General features: G+C 34.6%; 2 protein-coding genes across 3 annotated transcripts in view; one reads left to right on the top strand and one right to left on the bottom strand.

The window, feature by feature from the left end:
- Positions 1-21,945, bottom strand: part of LOC115211742 (probable methyltransferase-like protein 15 homolog) — a 73,512-nt gene that overhangs the window by 23,130 nt on the left and 28,437 nt on the right. The gene's annotated exons all lie outside the window — the stretch shown is intronic.
- The window catches only part of LOC115212358 (DENN domain-containing protein 2B-like), a 133,135-nt gene that overhangs the window by 108,832 nt on the left and 2,358 nt on the right, over positions 1-21,945 (top strand). For both annotated transcript variants that reach the window (XM_029781231.2, XM_029781230.2), the window contains 6 exons: positions 1,824-1,886; positions 2,726-2,832; positions 5,290-5,467; positions 14,772-14,895; positions 19,455-19,573; positions 20,422-20,542. In XM_029781231.2, coding sequence (XP_029637091.1) covers positions 1,824-1,886; positions 2,726-2,832; positions 5,290-5,467; positions 14,772-14,895; positions 19,455-19,573; positions 20,422-20,542 — 712 coding nt within the window. The remainder of the gene's footprint in view (positions 1-1,823; positions 1,887-2,725; positions 2,833-5,289; positions 5,468-14,771; positions 14,896-19,454; positions 19,574-20,421; positions 20,543-21,945) is intronic.

Below are 21,945 nucleotides of genomic sequence, written 5' to 3'. Positions count from 1 at the left end.
GATGAGTGACGGCATGTTAGAATGAGAGGTGTACAAGCTATATCAGATATACTATCAGCATGGTGAGGATTATCAATGAATTCAGTGAGGAATTTAAGGAACAGGTAGGTGTCCATCAGGGCTTAATTCTTGGATCTCTCTTGTTTGTTATAGTTCTTTGGACTGTAACAGAGAAGTGTAGCACCAGATAGCCACAGGGTAGGGACTTTTGTGTGCCAATATCAATGCTGAATAGGTTGGAGAATCACAGAAGCAGTGAAAGCTTAGAATGAAAACGGTCTTAAAGTAAGCAGTAGCAAAGCCATAAGCAGGACTCTCTTGCCATCTGAGAATGACTATGTTCAAAATGCAGATAAGGAGCAGGTACGAACTCCATATGTTGTACCCAATGTAAACTTTGAGTGCAGCAAGAGGTTTTGTTGGATCACAGTCAAGCTAACACAGAAGGATTTCATATGTAGATGTACTGGAGTGGTTAGCCATAAAAGCTTCCATGAAAAACATAGCTTCAAATGGTCTGAGGGCTCTCTAGAAAATAGTTGATAGTTTCTGCTATCTTGTTTTATCAAATTAGCAGTGGAGGTGGATATTCTGAAAACAGAGTAACCAGAGTAAAAATGAAGTGAATAAAGTTCAGGGAGCTACTCCCTCCACCAACAACAAAGGATTCTCCCTTTGAGTGAAAGTTAGATTGTATATGTATAAAGAGCACTGTTGCATAGTAGATGAGGCAGAAAGCTGGCAGAATTATTTGCGCATCGGGCTTGTCTGCCTTGTTATGTTGTGAGTTCAAATTCTGCTGAGGTCGACTTTAGCCTTTCATCCATTTGGGGTCGATAAAATAAGTACCAGTTATGCACTGGGTCCAATATAACCAACTTACCCATTCCCCTGAAATTGTACTAAAATTTGAAATTAATGTTGTATGGTAGCAAAACATGAGTATTGGATGCAGAGGGTGGATGAAGGAGGGAAGGAAATGAAGCAGCCATGCTCCACTGGAACCAACCCAGTTCAAACCGCTTCTGGCTCTGTAGTACAAAGTCTTGTTTTCATAAGTTTTGAATTAAAATCTTCAACCAAACCTTAGTCATGATCTATGTTCCAAACACTAGCTTAATGATAAGTAAGTTATTTTACTAAATTCTTTGTTATATTTAAAATTAATTGAAAGAACACAGAGCATCTCAACAGAAATTTGGGAACAAAAGGGTTAATGGGCATAAATAGTGAAAGATAGGGTGAGCTGAGGGGAAAAAATGGATATAAGGATATCAGTTGTAAAGTGCAAGAGTTGAGACTGAATTGGTATGGACAGAGTGGCTAACTGGCTTCTGTGCCGGTGGCACGTAAAAGACACCATTTGAGCGTGATTGTTACCAGTGTTTCCTTACTGGTACTTGTGCTGGTGGCATGTGAAAAAACATTCAAGTGAGGTCGTCGCCAGTGCCGCCTGACTGGCTCCCATGCTGGTGGTACATAAAAGCACCCACTACACTCTCGGAGTGGTTGGCGTTAGGAAGCGTATCCAGCTGTAGAAACTCCGCCAGATCAAGATTGGAGCCTGGTGCAGCCATCTTGTTCGCCAGTCTTCACTCAAAATCGTCCAACCCATGCTAGCATGGAAAGTGGACGTTAAACAATGATGATGATGATGATATGATATGTATGGAACATGATAGTTGGGTGTAGAAGTATCAATCAGAAGGAATTTGGGGAAGAGGAAGACAGAGAAAGATGTGGCAAAAACTGATCTCATAAAATGAAAATGACAGTGGTGGTGGTGGTGTAAGTGGTGATCTTGTATTTCTTTCTTTTCTCAGAATGAGGAGGGCGAAGTAGATGTTATAGAACTACAGAGGCCAATGGATACTCATCTTGAAGGGGTAGGTATATATATATATATTTATTCAAAACTTCACCTTTTATTTTTTACTTGTTTCAGTTACCTGACTGCAGCCATGCTGGAGCACCGCCTTGAAGGGTTTTTTTTAGTCTAACAAATCAACCTTAGCACATATTTTTTTAAGCTTACTATTTATTCTATCAATCTTTTTTGCTGAACTTCTAAGTTGCAGGGACATAAACACACCAATATCAGTTGTCAAGCTGTGGTGGGGGACAAAGACACACACACACACACACACAACAAACTTCTTTTAGTTTCTGTCCACTAAACCAGGTCACAAGACTTTGGTCAGCCCAAGGCTATAGTAGAAGTCACTTGCCCAAGGTGCCACGCAGTGGGACTGAACCTGGAACTATGTGGTTCATAAGCAAGCTACTTACCACACAGCCACATCTGCTGATGTTTATTAATTTTCTAAAATTAATATATATTTTATTTTTATTTTATTTTATTTTTTAAAAAATTTTATTTATATATATATATGTATGTATATACACACACACACACATATATATATATATTTTATATAAAAGGAAATATTAAAAACTACTCTACTGGATTGTAGCCGATTATCTACCTTTGTAGCAGTTGTACAATAATGTGTGTCTATATCCATGGTATTATGGATTTGAAGACAATTTAGGCACCAAAATTAAGATGTATTTACATTAGCTCTTATAGTAAGCAAAACCTTAAGACAGAATATTTCATTAGACACATGCTAACAAGTGGATTAATTGTTTTATGAGCATTTTTCTTTTTATTGTCTGTGAGATATTGAAAATTGTTTAATTTTTTTTTTTGTCTAAATTTCAGTTGAATTTGGAGTCTCTGTTGACATTGTTAGGAATAGAAAAACTTATATGGATATTTTCTACACTATTGGTTGAAAGAAATATTATTTTATGCTCCAAGAATCTCAGGTAACATTTAATTGTTTTTTTGTTTTTTTTTGGTTGAGAGATAAGTTAGAAAGAAAGTCCTGTTGCATTTCAAGACAGGGAAGAAACAAATACTTCTTCAGTTTTAATTGATATAGTTAATCAAGATTGTATTTCTCTTCATTATTGATAACATAGTCTCATCTATTTGGCAAATTGTTCATCCCTTGAGTTTAACATTCTCCAGATTTCAAAGCAAGGAAATACTCAATATCATTTTTAACCTCATCATAAGTAACAAACTCTAAATCAGTGGTCCTGAACCAGGGTTCATATAAAAATTTTGTGTAGTCCACATAAGCAAGGTAGTAAATTGGGTACACACAGCAGTATATTAAGGGGTCCATGAGAAAATTTTGATTTAGATGTATTTATTGAAAGAAACGGCTAGGTTTTCTTTCTCTAATGTGTTACATAGTTCAACCTAGTCTCATCTATTTGGCAAAGCACCGCCTTGACTGGCTTCCGTGCTGGTAGCATGTAAAAAGCACCAACCGGACGTGGCCGTTGCCAGCCTCGCCTGTCATCTGTGCCAGTGGCACATAAAAAGCACCCACTACACTCATGGAGTGGTTGGCATTAGGAAGGGCATCCAGCTGTAGAAACACTGCCAGATTAGATTGGAGCCTGGTGCAGCCTCCTGGCTTACTAGACCCCGGTCCAACCCATGCTAGCATGGAAAATGGACGTTAAATGATGATGATGATCCCTTGCAACTGACCGATAATGGGTGCCTTTTTCTGCAAATTTTTGTGCAATGTATCCATTGCACATTTTCTACAATACTTTGGTTTAACGCTTCATGAGAGACGACACCTTTTACATCCCTCCAAATATGGAGCATAATTTTTTTTCATGTGTAGTCCTGGTTTGGGGATGGATTCTCCATTTTCCATAGGCTGCTAATCAATGTTGTTTTCATTGGATATGATTACAGAGAACTCACTTTTCGTCATTTGGGATGAATCTACCTTGGAGAGGTTTGGTAGCAAGTCTACATTTCAATGTCATGCAGAGGGTAACTCTTTGATTAAACTGAGAAGCAGACAAGGGATGAGGGAGCTGCAGACCAAGTTTAGACACTTTTCTTAGTTCATGAAGGTGTTTTATGATCAAAGTATAAATGCTATTGAGCTGCTTTGCTAATTCGGAATTTGGTCTTCCAGATTGAGAGGATTCTGCAAGAAAAAAATGACCTGAATGAAACTGGCCAAACCATCATTGGCATATCCGGACATTTAAAGCTTCATTTCTGTAGACAGAACAAATAGTTCTTGCAACTTCCATTGTTGAGGAACTCCTTTTCAATTCATACAGCATGCAATGTCTGATTTGGGTCTCTGTTCTAGACTCTTTGTAAAAGGGTAAAAATCAGCAAGAATTTAGCCACTATGGTATAAAGTCATCATCAAAGAAAGAGAGAAAAAAATCCCATTAGAATGTAAAAATGGAGGTTCTTCATTTATTTAATGTTATATTTATAGTTTGTGATTAAATAAATAATTCCAGTGTTTATTTTATTAGAACATTTAAACTACAAAGAAACAGGAAAGAAGAGAGAAAAGGAAAGAAAGAAATGGAAAATAAAAAGGTGGGGGTGGAGAGGTAAAGCAGGAGAAGCTGGAGGAGGAGGGGTGGTGGACCACATATCCCAGAGCAAGTGGGGTGCTTAGCTGTGCCCCACAGTAATGACCGCGATGGAATTGCCATGGGGAATGGCCAATGACACTTGCTGCAGTAGCCACTCCACCTCGGAGGGCTTATTTCTCAGATGGGCCACTATTATCCCTATTTTGCAAAGGAAATTGGTAGTATGGAGTCTAGAACACCAAAATTGGTAGTACAGGGTCTAGAACACCGAAATTGGTAGTACGGGGTCTAGAACACCGAAATTGGTAGTGCGGGGTCCAGAACACTGAAATTGGTAGTACGGGGTCTAGAACACCGAAATTGGTAGTACGGGGTCTAGAACACCAAAATTGGTAGTATGGGGTCTAGAACACCGAAATTGGTAGTATGGGGTCTAGAACACCGAAATTGGTAGTACGGGGTCTAGAATGCCGAAATTGGTAGTACGGGGTCTAGAATGCCAAAATTGGTAGTACGGGGTCTAGAATGCCGAAATTGGTAGTACGGGGTCTAGAACACCCGACATCTCAGAGGCAACCAGCACAAACTGATAGTGGCTGGCTAGGCCCCTGCATTTATTGATTTTTTCTCTCCTCTGTGTCACAGGTGGTGACACCACAGGGTTTGCAGCAGATGCTGTAAGGATTTAATCATAATCATTGCAAGAGCACCTTAAGAACGATCATGTCAAAAATACAACACGCCTTTCTTTCCAACACAATAGATTGTAAAGACCGTTTTGTAAATACACCAATTTGCTTATCCTTCGATTCTCTATCATTTCTATATTTCTCTTTTATTTCATTTCAGTACATTATCTCGAACAATTCATGGTTTGATTACTTTGCTTTATCCATTCCAATGGCAGCACACCTATGTTCCTATTTTACCCCCCAACATGCTGGAAATAGTTTGTTCTCCAACTCCTTATATTGTTGGCATTTTATCATCGTACTTACCGGATCTAAAAAATATGTCAATTGATGAAGTAAGTATCTATTTGTTTTATTTGCATTTCTTTCTTTTTTTTTTTTTTTTTTTTTTTTGTTTTTCTGGAGAAATGGTGGTGGATTGCTATCATTCGTTGGACTGTGGCCATGCTGAGGCACTGTCTTGAAGGGGTTAATCAAATAACTCAATGCCAGTACTGGGTAGCATGTGTACACTTAAGCTTGATATATGAAATATAGATAGATACATATGAGGCGTTTAGTAACAGAGTGTCATAAGCGCCATCCCAGCCATTTTCGAGGTTAGCATATCATTTTCTTTGTCTCGATGTCTAGAATCTGAAAATGTTGGGAGGAAGAACCAGTGAGGCTTGCAATAAGGCCGAAAATCCAGCTGAAAAAAGTTGTACCTTGATGCTATTGACACGACCCAAACCCACCCCAAATCACTCCACCAAACTCGGACCAGAGAGTTTAGCAACACACCATCATAAGCACACTCAATCAATAACTTTAGTGTGGTTCATGTATCATTTTCTGAGGTGTTATGGCTCATTTTCTAATATTCCTCATTACCATCATAACGATAATGGGCTATTATCTTACTTTCTTGTCTTGATGGATTTTCATGTATAAGCATAAAGATATTTATATATTTACAAAATAAATAAATTTACAGGGAGTACGAAAAATACAGAAAACAAAGGGAAGAGGATGTAGTATTTCAGCTCCAACAGCTGTTTCTGGAGGCTTGGAATTACACAATAGTTGTAATGTTGGCACATGGCGTGTGCACGAAGTCAAAGATATACAACCTGTAGTGGAGTCATATAAACACTGTCATAAAGGTGGCCTCCATCTTCAGGGTGGAAAGTTTGCCAACTAATTGCTAATTTTTACAACTATTTGCCAATCTTTCCACATTGAAGGTGTACAATGGTGATGGTGGTGACCCCCTTCGGTCAGACACTGACCATGGGTTTGCACCTAGAGAGTTACCCTCTGAGGCACAAGTCTGGGCAAGGTTGTTTTATGGAAGACCAGCAGTCGCCCATGCATACCGGCCTCCCCTCTCCACGCCACCGATGTTGTCCAAGGGAAAGGCAAGGGCCGATACAGCTTGGCACCTGTGACGTCGCAACTCATTTCTACAGCTGAGTGGACTGGAGCAACGTGAAATAAAGTGTCTTGCTCAAGAACACAACACGCAGCCTGGTCCGGGATTCGAGCTCACAACCTCACGATCGTAAGCTCGACGCTCTAACCACTGAGCCACGCGTACAATAAGGTGTACAATAATGTCTACATATATGCACTACTGGTTGCGTATCTTTAACCTTTTGTACACTCCAGCTGCTAGTATTACAACATTAGCTAAATATTCTATTTGTGACATTGGTTTACTGATCTTGACCAGAGCCTTTAACTGCTTTGGTTGTGGGTCTTTTTATAATCTTCAGTTGCCCTTGTTCAGTATTACTGGTGAATGCTTTGTAGGATTCAGTTTCTCCAATCAGGTCATCCTTGTTGCTTCTGCATATAGTGACTTTCAGTCTGGTATTAAATTACTTGGGCATGCAGCTCTCCTGCTTGCCAGTTCTGATCAAACTGTACAGCCCATACTAGCATGGGAAATGGACAATAAAGGATGATGATGGTGATACCCCCCCCCCCCCACTCTCTCTCAAACACACACACACACATTTATCAATGCTTCTTTTTATGTCAAGTTATATATAAAAACAATTTAATATTAAGCAGAATACATTACTGAATACATTTTTGTTGAATTTATATATATATATATATATATTATATATATATATATATATATATATATATATATATATATATATACATATATATATATATATATTTATATAATAGCAATAATAATATTAGGGAGTATAACTCCAAACTTACAGGGAAAAATTCAATTTAGTATTAAATCAAATTTCGCAATATAAATATATAATATATATAAATTAGAGAAAAACCACTGTTATGCAATTCAAGCAATGATAGACATAAACCAAATCATAAATGGAAAATAAAATGTATTATAAAACATATAACTAGATCACAAAAAGTACAAAAAACTGAATAAACAATATATAATAAGTAATAAGTATATAATAAGTATTATAGATATATTATTATAAATATTATATATTGTTTATTCATTTTTTGTACTTTTTGTGATCTGTTTTATGATATATTTTATTTTTTCTTTATGATTAGGTTTGTCTATCATTGTTTGAATTACATAATAGTGGTTTTCTCTAATTCATATATATATATAATATATATATAATATGTGTGTATGTATATATATATATATATGTGTATGTATATATATATATATATATATGTGTATGTATATATATATATATATATATGTGTAGTATATATATATATATGTGTGTATGTATATATATATATATATGTGTATGTATATATATATTATATATATGTGTATGTATATATATATATATGTGTATGTATATATATATATATATATTGTATGTATATATTAATATATATATGTGTATATATATATATATGTATATATTATATGTATATATATATATATATATATATATATATATATATATGTGTATAATATATATATATATGTGTATATATATATATATAATATGTGTATATATATATATATATATATATGTGTATATATATATATTATATATATGTGTATATATATATATATATATATATGTGTATATATATATATATATATATATGTGTGTGTGTATATATATATATATATATATATGTGTGTGTGTATATATATATATATTATATATATATATGTATATATATGTATATATATATATATATATATATATATATATATATACAAAGAGCAATAAAGATTCAAGTTAATTTAAAAAATTTACTTGAATATGGTACCTAACTTAGATGCACCAAAAAGAACTATACTGATTTAACAATACAGTAATGTGGGGTGATTATAAGCGAGAAAGAACAACAAGAATGGATAGGTTTTTAGTACGATCGTTTCATACAAGGACATGTTTTATTAAAAGTTGCAAAGATTACAGCATATAAACGAGTCCCGTACTCATCAGCTAAAATACATGTAAGTTCTCTAGACATCCTAGTGTTTGAGGCTATACTCATGAAGTAATGTAGATAATTAAACAGATTTCTAAAGTTCATTAAAGTTCCTTAAAGATGATGTATAGTCTTATCACAGAATTTTAAAAAAGTTTTGATAGCATCACAGAGAAGATGACCTAATCCATATGAATTTCCATAGATATGATGAGGGATTATATACTCACAGAAGACAAATTTATCCATTGTTATAGCATTACAGAGAGGGTGAATTAATCCTTGTATATATGCACAGATTCCAATGGTGTAGATGTAAATTTCCAGAGAATGGAGATGAATTTCATATTCACAGGCGATAAATTTTACAATGGTTGAACACAATGAGGTAGGTACCAATCCTTGTTATATGATTAGGTGTTTGCCATATTAATCACACTACTGCTATTCACAAGAGGCTGTAGCTATTTAACTCTTAAAGGTTGAAGGGCTTACTAGATCGGCCAAGAATAGAGAAGGGAATAGAAGAAAAGAGAGAAAATAATGGAGGAGGGAGCAAAAAAAGGGGGGGAAAGGGGGACTAAAAGAGAAGAGAAAAGGAAACAGAGAATAAGAAGAAGAAAAAGAAGAAAGAGAAAAGAGAAAGAAATAGGGAAAGAAGGGAAAAAAAAGAAAAAGAAAAAAGAGGGTTCTAGTTATACAGTAGAGCTAGTAGACTGTAAGTCTGGTTTTAATCAACAGGCATCTAGGAATTGGAGGGGGAATATTATTCTTTGACCAGTAAACCGTTAATTTATTGCTGTTGAAATCAGCTATGAGTTTAAAGAGAATCTAAAGAGATAACACAGTCAGGGGTTAAGGGGTCAGATGCTAAAATCACCAGAAAATACATTAGGAAAATCTAAGTATAATCTTATCAAAAAGTCATTAAAAATTTACTTATTTAATTTATTCATTTTATTGTCTTAAGGAGTTGTCGTTATTATTCATACATTGACCGACTACAGGTCAAATCTTATAAGATCATTTACAAGGTGTTAGGGGATTGTCTATCCTAATGAAGATAATCATATTATCACCGAGGGAATAGCCTTATTTATTTAATTATGAAATAGAATTATGGGGCTACAGTAACTAATTATAATTTATTAGAGTTATGCTATTTAAATTAGATTAAGTTAGGAATTAAAATTAAATATTACAATTAAGATTTAAAATTAAGAATTTAAAAATTGCGAGTTTGAAATTAAATAAAGCCTCAATTAAGTAGCGAATAAGTACTATTCATTTCCCTGTTCTCAAAAAACTGATGTAGATATAAGGAAAAGGATAAAGATAACTGTAATGTGAGAACTCTTAGTTATCTACTTAAAGCAGTGCTATACTAGTAGAAATCAAGTTATATCTATCTATCTAGTTATGAATATTCCAATCATTTAAAATATTTTAAAGTCTTCAATTTAGCGTGGACACAAACTTGACCTAGTTCGATATGGTTATTCAATAAGTTTCTATGTTTACTATGCTTTAGAATTTCGTACGTCTCCATGGAGCATAGTTGACAACCAACCCTACTATTTTTATACGGAATAGCTCTCCTAACTATTTCCCAATTAAGGGTATAATTTTTGTTATTATTTTTGAGTTCCCAGATTTTGTTTGAAAGTGTGGTGGTACCAGCTTTATGACGTAATTTAAAAGTCGAGATGTGATTTCTAACTCTGGCTAAAAAATTAATTGTACAGCCAATGTAAAAATATTTGTTATTCTCCGTGGATATGGTACATTTATAGATTACATTATTTTCCCTACATAGACCAGGTGCCGGGCATTTTGATTTTATTCTACACTTACACACAGGAGGAACAACTTCAGGCCTTGGATTATTCCTGGGTAGATGTTTAAGGTTCTTATTATTTTGATTATCATTTCTATAGTTGGTACTGATATCTAAAGTATTGCTATTATTTATTGATCCTTCCGTTTCATCATTTAGGTGTAAAGTCCTACCAAGATTTCTTATATTATTCGTAATGTTATTATTATTGTTAGTCTTTTTATCCAACTGTATATTATTGTTATAGATATCACTGATATTTTCATTCTCCCTATTTTCACCATTAGCCTTATTTCTATTATTTCTATTATTAACAATATTACTTCTATTAATATCGGCATTGTTATTATTACTATTAATGTTAATGTTATTAGTCATTCTGTGGTTACTAATTTCACCTATGTTTTGATAGTTCATATTGCTGTTTTTATTGTTGTTGGTAGTATTATTGTTATTGCTATTGGTATTCATTCTGATAATATTATCAAATAATATTATCAAAAAAAATAAAAATAAAAATAAAAATAAAAATAAAAATAAAAATAAAAATAAAAATAAAAATAATATTATCAGAATGAATACCAATAGCAATAACAATAATACTACCAACAACAATAAAAACAGCAATATGAACTATCAAAACATAGGTGAAATTAGTAACCACAGAATGACTAATAACATTAACATTAATAGTAATAATAACAATGCCGATATTAATAGAAGTAATATTGTTAATAATAGAAATAATAGAAATAAGGCTAATGGTGAAAATAGGGAGAATGAAAATATCAGTGATATCTATAACAATAATATACAGTTGGATAAAAACTAACAATAATAATAACATTACGAATAATATAAGAAATCTTGGTAGGACTTTACCCCTAAATGATGAAACGGAAGGATCAATAAATAATAGCAATACTTTAGATATCAGTACCAACTATAGAAATGATAATCAAAATAATAAGAACCTTAAACATCTACCAGAGGAATAATCCAAGGCCTGAAGTTGTTCCTCCTGTGTGTAAGTGTAGAATAAAATCAAAATGCCCGGCACTGGTCTATGTAGGGAAAATAATGTAATCTATAAATGTACCATATCCACGGAGAATAACAAATATTTTTACATTGGCTGTACAATTAATTTTTAGCCAGAGTTAGAAATCACATCTCGACTTTTAAATTACGTCATAAAGCTGGTACCAACCACTTTTCAAACAAAATCTGGGAACTCAAAAATAATAACAAAAATTATACCCTTAATTGGGAAATAGTTAGGAGAGCTATTCCGTATAAAAATAGTAGGGTTGGTTGTCAACTATGCTCCATGGAGACGTACGAAATTCTAAAGCATAGTAAACATAGAAACTTATTGAATAACCATATCGAACTAGGTCAAGTTTGTGTCCACGCTAAATTGAAGACTTTAAAATATTTTAAATGATTGGAATATTCATAACTAGATAGATAGATATAACTTGATTTCTACTAGTATAGCACTGCTTTAAGTAGATAACTAAGAGTTCTCACATTACAGTTATCTTTATCCTTTTCCTTATATCTACATCAGTTTTTGAGAACAGGGAAATGAATAGTACTTATTCGCTACTTAATTGAGGCTTTATTTAATTTCAAACTCGCAATTTTTAAATTCTTAATTTTAAATCTTATTGTAATATTTAATTTTAATTCCTAACTTAATCTAATTTAAATAGCATAACTCTAATAAATTATAATTAGTTAACTGTAGCCCCATAATTCTATTTCATAATTAAATAAATAAGGCTATTCCCTCGGTGATAATATGATTATCTTCATTAGGATAGACAATCCCCTAACACCTTGTAAATGATCTTATAAGATTTGACCTGTAGTCGGTCAATGTATGAATAATAACGACAACTCCTTAAGACAATAAAATGAATAAATTAAATAAGTAAATTTTTAATGACTTTTTGATAATTATACTTAGATTTTCCTAATGTATTTTCTGGTGATTTTAGCATCTGACCCCTTACCCCTGACTGTGTTATCTCTTTAGATTCTCTTTAAACTCATAGCTGATTTCAACAGCAATAAATTAACGGTTTAACTGGTCAAAGAATAATATTCCCTCCAATTCCTAGATGCCTGTTGATTAAAACCAGACTTACAGTCTACTAGCTCTACTGTATAACTAGAACCCTCTTTTTTCTTTTTCTTTTTTCCCTTCTTTCCTATTTCTTTCTCTTTTCTCTTTCTCTTTTTCTTCTTATTCTCTGTTTCTTTTCTTTTCTCTTCTCTTTTAGTCCCCTTTCTCCCCCCCCCTTTTTTTGCTCCCTCCTCCATTATTTTCTCTCTTTTCTTCTATTTCCCTCTCTATTCTTGGCCGATCTAGTAAGCCCTTCAACCTTTAAAGTTAAATAGCTACAGCCTCTTGTGAATAGCAGTAGTGTGATTAATATGGCAAACACCTAATCATATAACAAGGATTGGTACCTACCTCATTGTGTTCAACCATTGTAAAATTTATCGCCTGTGAATATGAAATTCATCTCCATTTCTCTGGAAATTTACATCTACACCATTGGAATCTGTGCATATATACAAAGGATTAATTCACCCTCTCTGTAATGCTAATAACAATGGATAAATTTGTCTTCTGTGAGTATATATCCCTCATCATATCTATGGAAATTCATATGGATTAGGTCATCTTCTCTGTGATGCTATCAAAACTTTTTTAAAATTCTGTGATAAGACTATACATCATCTTTAAGGAACTTTAATGAACTTTAGAATCTGTTTAATTATCTACATTACTTCATGAGTATAGCCTCAAACCCTAGGATGTCTAGAGAACTTACATGTATTTTAGCTGATGAGTACGGGACTCGTTTATTATGCTGTAATCTTTGCAACTTTTAATAAAACCTGTCCTTGTATGAAACGATCGTACTAAAAACCTATCCATTCTTGTTGCTTCTTTCTCGCGTATATATATATATATATATTATATTATATATATATATAGTTGAAATTTACAGACAAACAAAAGACAAAAACAGGTTTATGAACAACAAGCAAATGTATTAGTTTGACACTTGGGAAAGTGAGAAAGTCTTTTGTTTCCAGCCTGTGCTCTTCAACAGAAAGGAACAAGAGGAAATAAACAGAGAGTGAATAAAAAAACTTTTGGATTTAGCGATCAATCATGGCAACTCATACAAGAAGTGGGATGTCAGTGATTTCAATGTTTTTGGTTGGTAGCCTTTATTAGACAGTCCAGTGAAGGCTGGCAGGTCAAAAATTCGAAGTTACTGTCACCCTACATCTTGTAAAAGTTAAACATATATATATATACTTTATTTCAAAGCAGCAGAAATTCAACAAAACCTGTTACTCTGAGTTTCATGTTCCTGTTCGTCGGACAGTTTTTGTAACAACTCAGAGTAACAAGTTTTGTTGAATTTCTGCTGCTTTGAAATAAAGCATATTACTCTACCCCTGGTATTTGAGTACTCTTTTTTCCACCTTGTTTCACATTTATGTGTTTACTCCGGTATATATATATATATAATTATTATTTGAGGGAATAAAATCCAAACTTACAATAATTAATTTTCTAGATGGTGTAATTTAATTATTCATTTTGAATTGATAAAAGGTGTTTTTTTTCTAATATTTTATATATATATATATATATATATTGAACTGAAAATGCAGTATACTAAATTTAAAGTGTTGAAATGTACACTACAACTAGGGGGTCATGTTATAGTACTAGCAATGGGAATCAGACATTTAATTTTTCAGCTGGGTTTGCTGTCATTCTCAGTTTGGGCCCCTCAAATTGTGTAATGGCTAAATAAATACCTTAATCTTCTATACCATATGATTTCTTGCCCTTACAAAAAGTCACTAATGTTAAAATTTGCATATGGGACGAGAGAAAGGAGATTATTGTCTTAATGTAAACAATTAATCTAAAAGTATAAAAAGAGCTGTAATGATTGGGTTAATTTTTATGAAAGACAAGTAGAAAGTTGATGGTTCTTTTTTTCCTGTGTTTTGATATCAATTTCATAACTGCCTCCTTTTATTTTTGTTTTAATAAAAGATATGATACATAAAAAGCACTCATGCTAGTTCCACATGAAAACATCTGTGCCAGTGCCACATAAAAAGCAGTTATGCTAGTGCCACGTAAAAAAGCACCCAGTCCACTCTCTAAAGTGGCTGGCATAGGAAGGGCATCCAGCCATAGAAACCATGCCTAAACAGACAGTTGGAGACTGGTGCAGCTCTCAGGGTAGCCATCTCCTGTCAAACTGTCCAACCCATGCCAGCATGGAAAACAGACGTTAAATGATGTATGATAGAAAAAATCTTCAGAAATTTCTGATTTTGTTTAATTTCTTTTCCAGGTTGTTATTCTTGATTTGGATAGGAAACATTTTGTAAGTAATATTGGTGATGAATCCAGCATTTTACCCAAGAAAATCCAAAAAGCCTTGAGATCTGCACTAGATTCTGCCCGTAATGATATTGGTATGAGCTTCTTTTAAGTCATACATTAAAAGATTAATAATCTGAACATTGAAATAAATTGTAGACAATTTGTATATGTAAAAAACAAAGATTTACTTCATATAACAGCAGACTTTAACATTATATATTCTGCTCTTTCTATTGTCTGTTGTCTCTCAGTGAAACATGTCTCTAATTAAGTCTTTATATTCATTAAAAACATAAATATAGTTTTCGGTTAATTATTCTCTTTCCTCTCCAGCTGGGGTAGCCATGTATCTCTTCTTTACAAGACACCTATTTCTGTCCTTTTCTCATTCTTAAACCTTTCATCACCTGATACAAAATCACCTCCCTCAATATTACCCAACCCACCTCAGTTGAGGGGTTTTGTCTTGCAATTTACTTGGTTGACCTCATTGATGCTGGTGCCATGTAAAAAGCAGCCAGTACACTCATCTTTGCCCAAATATTCTGTAGAATGCAGAATTCTATTATCTCCCTTACCTTGGGTTACATGTCCGCCTACTCCTTCCTCTTTCTCTCCCACCTCCTAACACTGTAAAAATACATTTAAGATTTAGCAGTTAGAAAGAAACTGTCCATCTGTAACTCATTATTAAAATGTATGAAGATAAGCAAACAATAACGACAAATGTAAATATATTTTGTTATACTTAAGGATAGTTATCTTTCGCCAATTAAATACATGCACTGTTTATTTGATGTTCACTTCAGCTTTATTGTTGTTTTTTTTACTTTATTTGTCAAAGTTCTTTCATTACACATTCTGTGACCTATCCAGTGTCTCTCTGCACCACATGTTTCCTCTTGTCCTACCTATTTCATTTTGTCTTTCTGATGATGATGTGGTATGTGTCCCTATCTGTGCATGCATTTACATCTGTGCCTGTGCAGTATGTGTGTCTTGCATGTGTGTGTATGGGTTTGTATATTACACCATTTGTACATGCCTTTTTTTTTTAACAAATAAACTAATAATAATCCTTTCTACTATAGGCACACGGCTTGAAATTTTAGTGGGAAGGGGTTAGTGGATTACATCAACCCCCAGTGCTCAGCTGGTACATATTTCATCGACCCCGAAAGGATGAAAGGCAAAGTTGACCTCAGCAGAATTTGAACTCAGAACATAAAGATGGATGAAATGCTGCTAAGCATTTTGCCTGGCATGCCAATGGTTCTGCCAGCTTACCATCTTGACTGATGAATATGATGATGATGATGATGATGATAATCCTTTCTGTCACAAGGCCTGGAATTTTGGGGGAGGTGTTAAGTCGATTACATTGACCCTAGTACTCAACTGGTACTTAATTTATTGACCCCGAAAAGATGAAAGGCAAAGTCAACCTTGGCAGAATTTGAACTCAGAACATAGTGATGGGTGAAACACCACTAAGCATTTTGTCCAGCATGCTAACGATTCTGCCAGCCTGCCACCTTAATAAAATTAATAATAATAATAATGATTTTAAATTTTTGCCACAAGGGCAGCTTGGGGAAGAGGATTAAGTCGGTTACATCAACCCCAGTGTGTAACTGGTACTTATTTAATCGACCTCAAAAGGATGAAAGGCACAGTTGACCTCGGCAGAATTTGAACTCAGAAGGTAGCAACAAGCAGAATACCACTAAGCATTTCATCTGGTCTGCTAACGATTCTGCCAGCTCACTGCCTTAATAATAACTAGCACTGTGACTCGGCAACGCTGGGTCATAGTGCTAGTGCATGCATATACAGCTGCAGGAGTGCACACATACACTTGAGTACTGTTCAAATCTCCGACCAATCACATACAGCTAGCTGGCATTCAATTGGCGTATCAAGTTTCAGGCATTTTGATTGGGTTTGGGATAGAAAATTCACAAAAAAGTCACTTCTATTGGCGTATCAAGTTTCAGGCATTTTGATTGGGTTTTGGATAGGAAATTCACAAAAAAGTCACTTCTATTGATTTTTAATGGCCTTGCGGGGTGACTGGGGAAATGTAAAGATGTGGACGACCACCCTTGGACGGTTTTGAATGACCATAGAAAGTGCGAGCCCTCTAACTGAAAAATTGTGGATTTGTATAAAGGACACACACATAGACAGACATTTTGCCGTTTATATATAGAGAGATAATAATAATAATAATGATGATGATAATAATAAAGTGAAGCTCAAATAGTGTGTGTTTAATTGGCAAAAAGATGACCATTTGCAAGTATAACACATATCTGTTTCAACACATGATTTTACATCAAGAAACTTGCGAAAACGAATACATAGATGTAAATATATATCTCTTATTATAAAAGGCAGATTTTATCTGCCTCCCTTTGGGAGTTATACAAATCTACAATATAGGATTTCTTCAATTACAATTTACCTTGCATTTTTAAGAGTACAATGCATCGCGTCATGCCAGGTCCAGTTTTTAAAATTTAAACTCCAGTTAAGCAAAATTTACAGAAAACTCACATTCTGGTGTGTGTGTCAAATGCTTTTCTTACTCTGGTTTACAGCACACGCAAACGCACACACACAGTGGGCAACGAATAAAATGAAAGTAATTGACTTACTGTAGTGAGTGATTCTTTCACTCTGCCTCCCACTTCCTCTTTCCACACAGACACGCAAATATATAAATAAAATTGTAAGCTAACGTGCGTGTGTGTGAGTGGGTGTGTGTCGGTGTGCGCGCGTGTGTGTGTGTGAGGGTGCGTGTGTGTGTGCGTGTGCGTGAGTGTGTGCCAGGAAAGTTTTTTTACGACGAATATAACACCTTTATCCAAGTAGCAGAAAGATAAGACAGTAGGGGTCTCCCTCATAGGCTCATACATACATATATACATAGATAAGACAGTAAGGTGTGATTTGGGGGAAATTTGGCTGCTATTTCTACCAGGTCTAGCTGCCATGTAGGGGTCTCCCTCATAGGCTCATACATACATATATACATAGATAAGACAGTAGTAAGGTGTGATTTGGGGGAATTTGGCTGCTATTTCTACCAGGTCTAGCTGCCATGTAGGGGTCTCCCTCATAGGCTCATACATACATATATACATAGATAAGACAGTAAGGTGTGATTGGGGGAAATTTGGCTGCTATTTCTACCAGGTCTAGCTACCATGTAGAGGTCCCCCTCATTGGCTCATATATATATACATACATAAGACAGTAAGGTGTGATTTAAGGGAGACTTGGCTGCTGTTTCTACCAGGTCTGTTAGGCCTTCTCATGTAAACTCAAGCTTTCTCATGCCTTCAACATATGACCAAAGCAGAGAATGTATTCTTTTATTCTTCTGCTTTTTCCAGCCATTGGTCTGTGGCCATGCTGGGGCAATGCCTTGAAGAATTGTAGTTTAATGAATCAACTCCAGTTTTATTTTTGTAAGCATTGTACTTATTCTATCTGTTTCCTTTGTCAAACACTAGGTGGGGATGTAAACAAACAACATTCGTTGTCAAGCAGTGGTGGAGGACAAGCACAGACACGCACACACACCACACATACATGCATACACATATACACACATACATACATACATACATATATATATATATGTGTGTATATATATATATTGCAGCGTGGAAGGGTTTGTAAGCCATTTAAGAAAACACACAAAAACCGTTACATTCACTTCAACATTAAATTTAATTTGCCAAAATATTTTCGTCGCTTTCAGACCGCGACCTGTTCACTGACAAAAATATCGTGCTAACAGGTCGCGGTCTCAAAGCGACGAAAATATTTTGACAAATTAAATTTAAATGTTGAAGTGAATCTAACGGTTTTTGTGTGTTTCTTAAATGGCTTATAAACACCTTCAACGCTGCAACTGTTTTCGTTCCAGCACACGATCTCAGATCAAGTCACTTGCTATGCAAGTACATCTCTGTAACTATATATATATTTATATATATATATATATATGTATATGTATATTGGTAAAAACAGTAAGATAACAAAAGAAAGAAAGAGACCTCAATATTATGTAAATAGAGGAAATCTTTATATATAAAAGTGAGGTTGTGTGTCTGTCTCCTACGATTTAGATTCCTAACTACTCCCACATTTTGCGGGCAGTTTAACCAAAACCGGGTATCTTATAGTCGTGATTCATATCGAGACCGTCTGGGTATTAGCGCGCGTCTACGATGAGTCTACGATTTAAAAAAAAATTTACCATCAATTTTTCCCATTTTTAATCCATTTTTGACATATATAAGGGAAGTAACTCTCTAAAATTTATTATTAAATCTCAGAACGTAAAAAGCTACAGTAACACCCCTCCCCCTTTGTGGTTAGCCATATTGAGATGGCTATTATACTTTACATCTCTAAAAATGCTTATATAATTATTTCCCTTACAAACCCGAGCAACGCCGGGCGATACTGCTAGTTTATTAATAATTAGCAACAGATTGAAGTGTCAGTAATTAAGCAACCTAATATTCTTCTTGGATTTGTACAGAAAGTTTATTTAATATTTCCTTTTATGAAATGTTATATTTGAACATTTCTACGTGTTTTGCTCATCATTTGTTTTTCCCTTTTCCTTTAGAAGCTGAAGGGTCAAAGAACCTCATGATTTCTGAAGCTTTTCTTCGTTTATTTGTTGAAATGGTTGGTCATACAGAATCCTACATTCTCACCCAACAAAATGGAGAAAAAGTTTTTCAGGTAACAAATTATATTTGAATATCTTTTGGAAAAAAAGAAAAAAAAAAATTGGTGTTTGCTGAATGTTGTTCGGTTCAACTGGGGTCTGGAAAGCCAGAAGGCTGCACCAGGCCCAGTCTGATCTGGCAATGTTTCTAAGAGCATCCAGCCGTAGAAACATTGCCAGATCAGACTGGGCCTGGTGCAGCCTTCTGGCTTTCCAGACCCCAGTTGAACCGAACAACCCATGCTAGCATGGAAAGCGGACACTAAACCATGATGATGATGATGATATAGAAATAAACAGAGTGCAGATGTGGCTGTCTGGTTGAGAAGTTTGTTTCCCAACCTTGTGGTCTTGGGTTCAGATCTACTGCAGAATATGTGACTTCTACTACAGCACCCAGGCTGACCAATACCTTGTGAGTGAATTTGGTAGACAGAAACTGAAACAAGCCTGTTGACACCACTTAAGAAGCACTTATGCCAGTGCCATGTACAAAAGTACCTGTGCTGGTGTCACATAAAAGCACCCAGTATATTCTGTAAAGTGGTTGGCATTAGGGAGGGCATCCAACCATAGAAACCATACCAAACTGACAACTGGGTCTGGTGGGGCCTGCCAGCTTGCCAGCATCATGGAAAATGAATGTTAAATGTTATTTTTTCTAAAAAAATATGAAACACATTACCAAAAGTATAGGTATAGTATGTTTGCCGTGAAAAAAAAACATTCAGTAGAGTGGTTGGAAAGCAAACTTCTCAATTACACAGCCATGCCTAAAATGAAAATGCTGAAGATGAATTTTATTTTGTTTGTCATAATTTTATTTTTCATATTTTGTTTTTTTTTTCTTTTCTTTTTTCAGAAAGAACAATTTATTCGGAGTGTGAATTCAAAAAGCATCCGTAAATTCCTAGAATGGTTCTCGGAAACACAGATGTTTGATGTGTTCAAACACTCCCTCTTAGAAAGATCTAGTTCATTAGGTAAGACAAATTTATCATTAAGAAGATGAAAAAAAATTATTTTATTAACCCTTTGCTTGTCCAAAACATTTTCATGAGTTTGTCCTAAACATCAGTGCTTGTTTTCCAACTTTTAGTTAGCCCTTGTTTTATACATTCCAAGTAACATAAGGGCTTTCCTTTCATAAGTCACAAAATACTTTGGTAGTTGAAAAAATATTGGGAATGTGTATCATATGTGATACATGGACCTTAGGGAAATATATCCTTGTTATACATAGAGCAGGCAAAGGGTTCAGAATCAAAGGACCTTTAGCTGACATACTATTACTATTTTCATGTTCATGTCAGAGAGGAATTGTTAATAAAGTGTTAATTTTGTAAATAGCCATGTATGTACCATACATAATATATATACACAGTTGATAGGCCAGTTACTCTAGCATTTGTCCTGAGGTAACATCTCGCGTGGACTTGTGTTAAAACAATAAATATCAGAAAGCTTGTTAAAAAATATCTATTAGTAACAGAGGCAGTGTTACCAAGAAGTAATATTTATCCCAACTGCAGTAGATACCAAGAGAGAAACTCTCATATTGGCTTTTGGTGCAAAATGCACTCTTATTTATATTGCTAGCAGAGAGATAAATATCTGCCACCTTCAGCACCAAGACCACCAGATTTTGACATTCCTTCTCCCCGCTATCAATGTAATAAACAAAAGGCGGTGAGCTGGCAGAAACGTTAGCACGCTGGGTGAAATGCTTAGCGGTATTTCGTCTGCTGTTACTTTCTGAGTTCAAATTCTGCCTGGGTCGACTTTGTCTTTCATCATTTTGGGGTCGATAAATTAAGTACCAGTTACGCACTGGGGTTGATGTAATCGACTTAATCCCTTTGTCTGTCCTTGTTTGTCCACTCTACGTTTAGCCCCTTATGGGCAATAAAGAAATAATGAACAAGAGTGTATTTTACACCAAAAACCCAATATTGAAGTTTTTCTCGTAACTACCACAGCATAGTTTGTTCTAATAGCACATCCATGTTTAAGTGAGGATAAATATTCTTTTCTACTCTAGGCACAAGGCTTGAAATTTTTAAGGAGTGGGGGCCAGTCAATTTGATCAATTTCAATATGCAACTGGTACTTAATTTATCAACCCCTCTTGATACCAGAGAGAGGCGAAAACTCCTCTCAATAGCAACCAGCTGATACGATCAATGGAACAGCTTTGTTTGTAAAATTAACGTGCAAGTGACTGAGCACTCCACAAACACGTGTACCCTTTAAAGTAGTTCTCGAGGAGATTCAGCGTGACACAGAGTGTGACAAAGCTGACCCTTCGAAATACAGTACTACTCATTTTTGTCAGCTGAGTGGATTGGAGCAATGTGAAATAAAGTGTCTTGCTCAAGGACACAAT

This window comes from Octopus sinensis, linkage group LG5 (assembly GCF_006345805.1).
Source record: "Octopus sinensis linkage group LG5, ASM634580v1, whole genome shotgun sequence".
Taxonomy (NCBI): Eukaryota; Metazoa; Mollusca; class Cephalopoda; order Octopoda; family Octopodidae; genus Octopus; species Octopus sinensis.
Note: the sequence above shows the minus strand (reverse complement) of the source record. Positions and strands in the feature narration are given on the sequence as shown.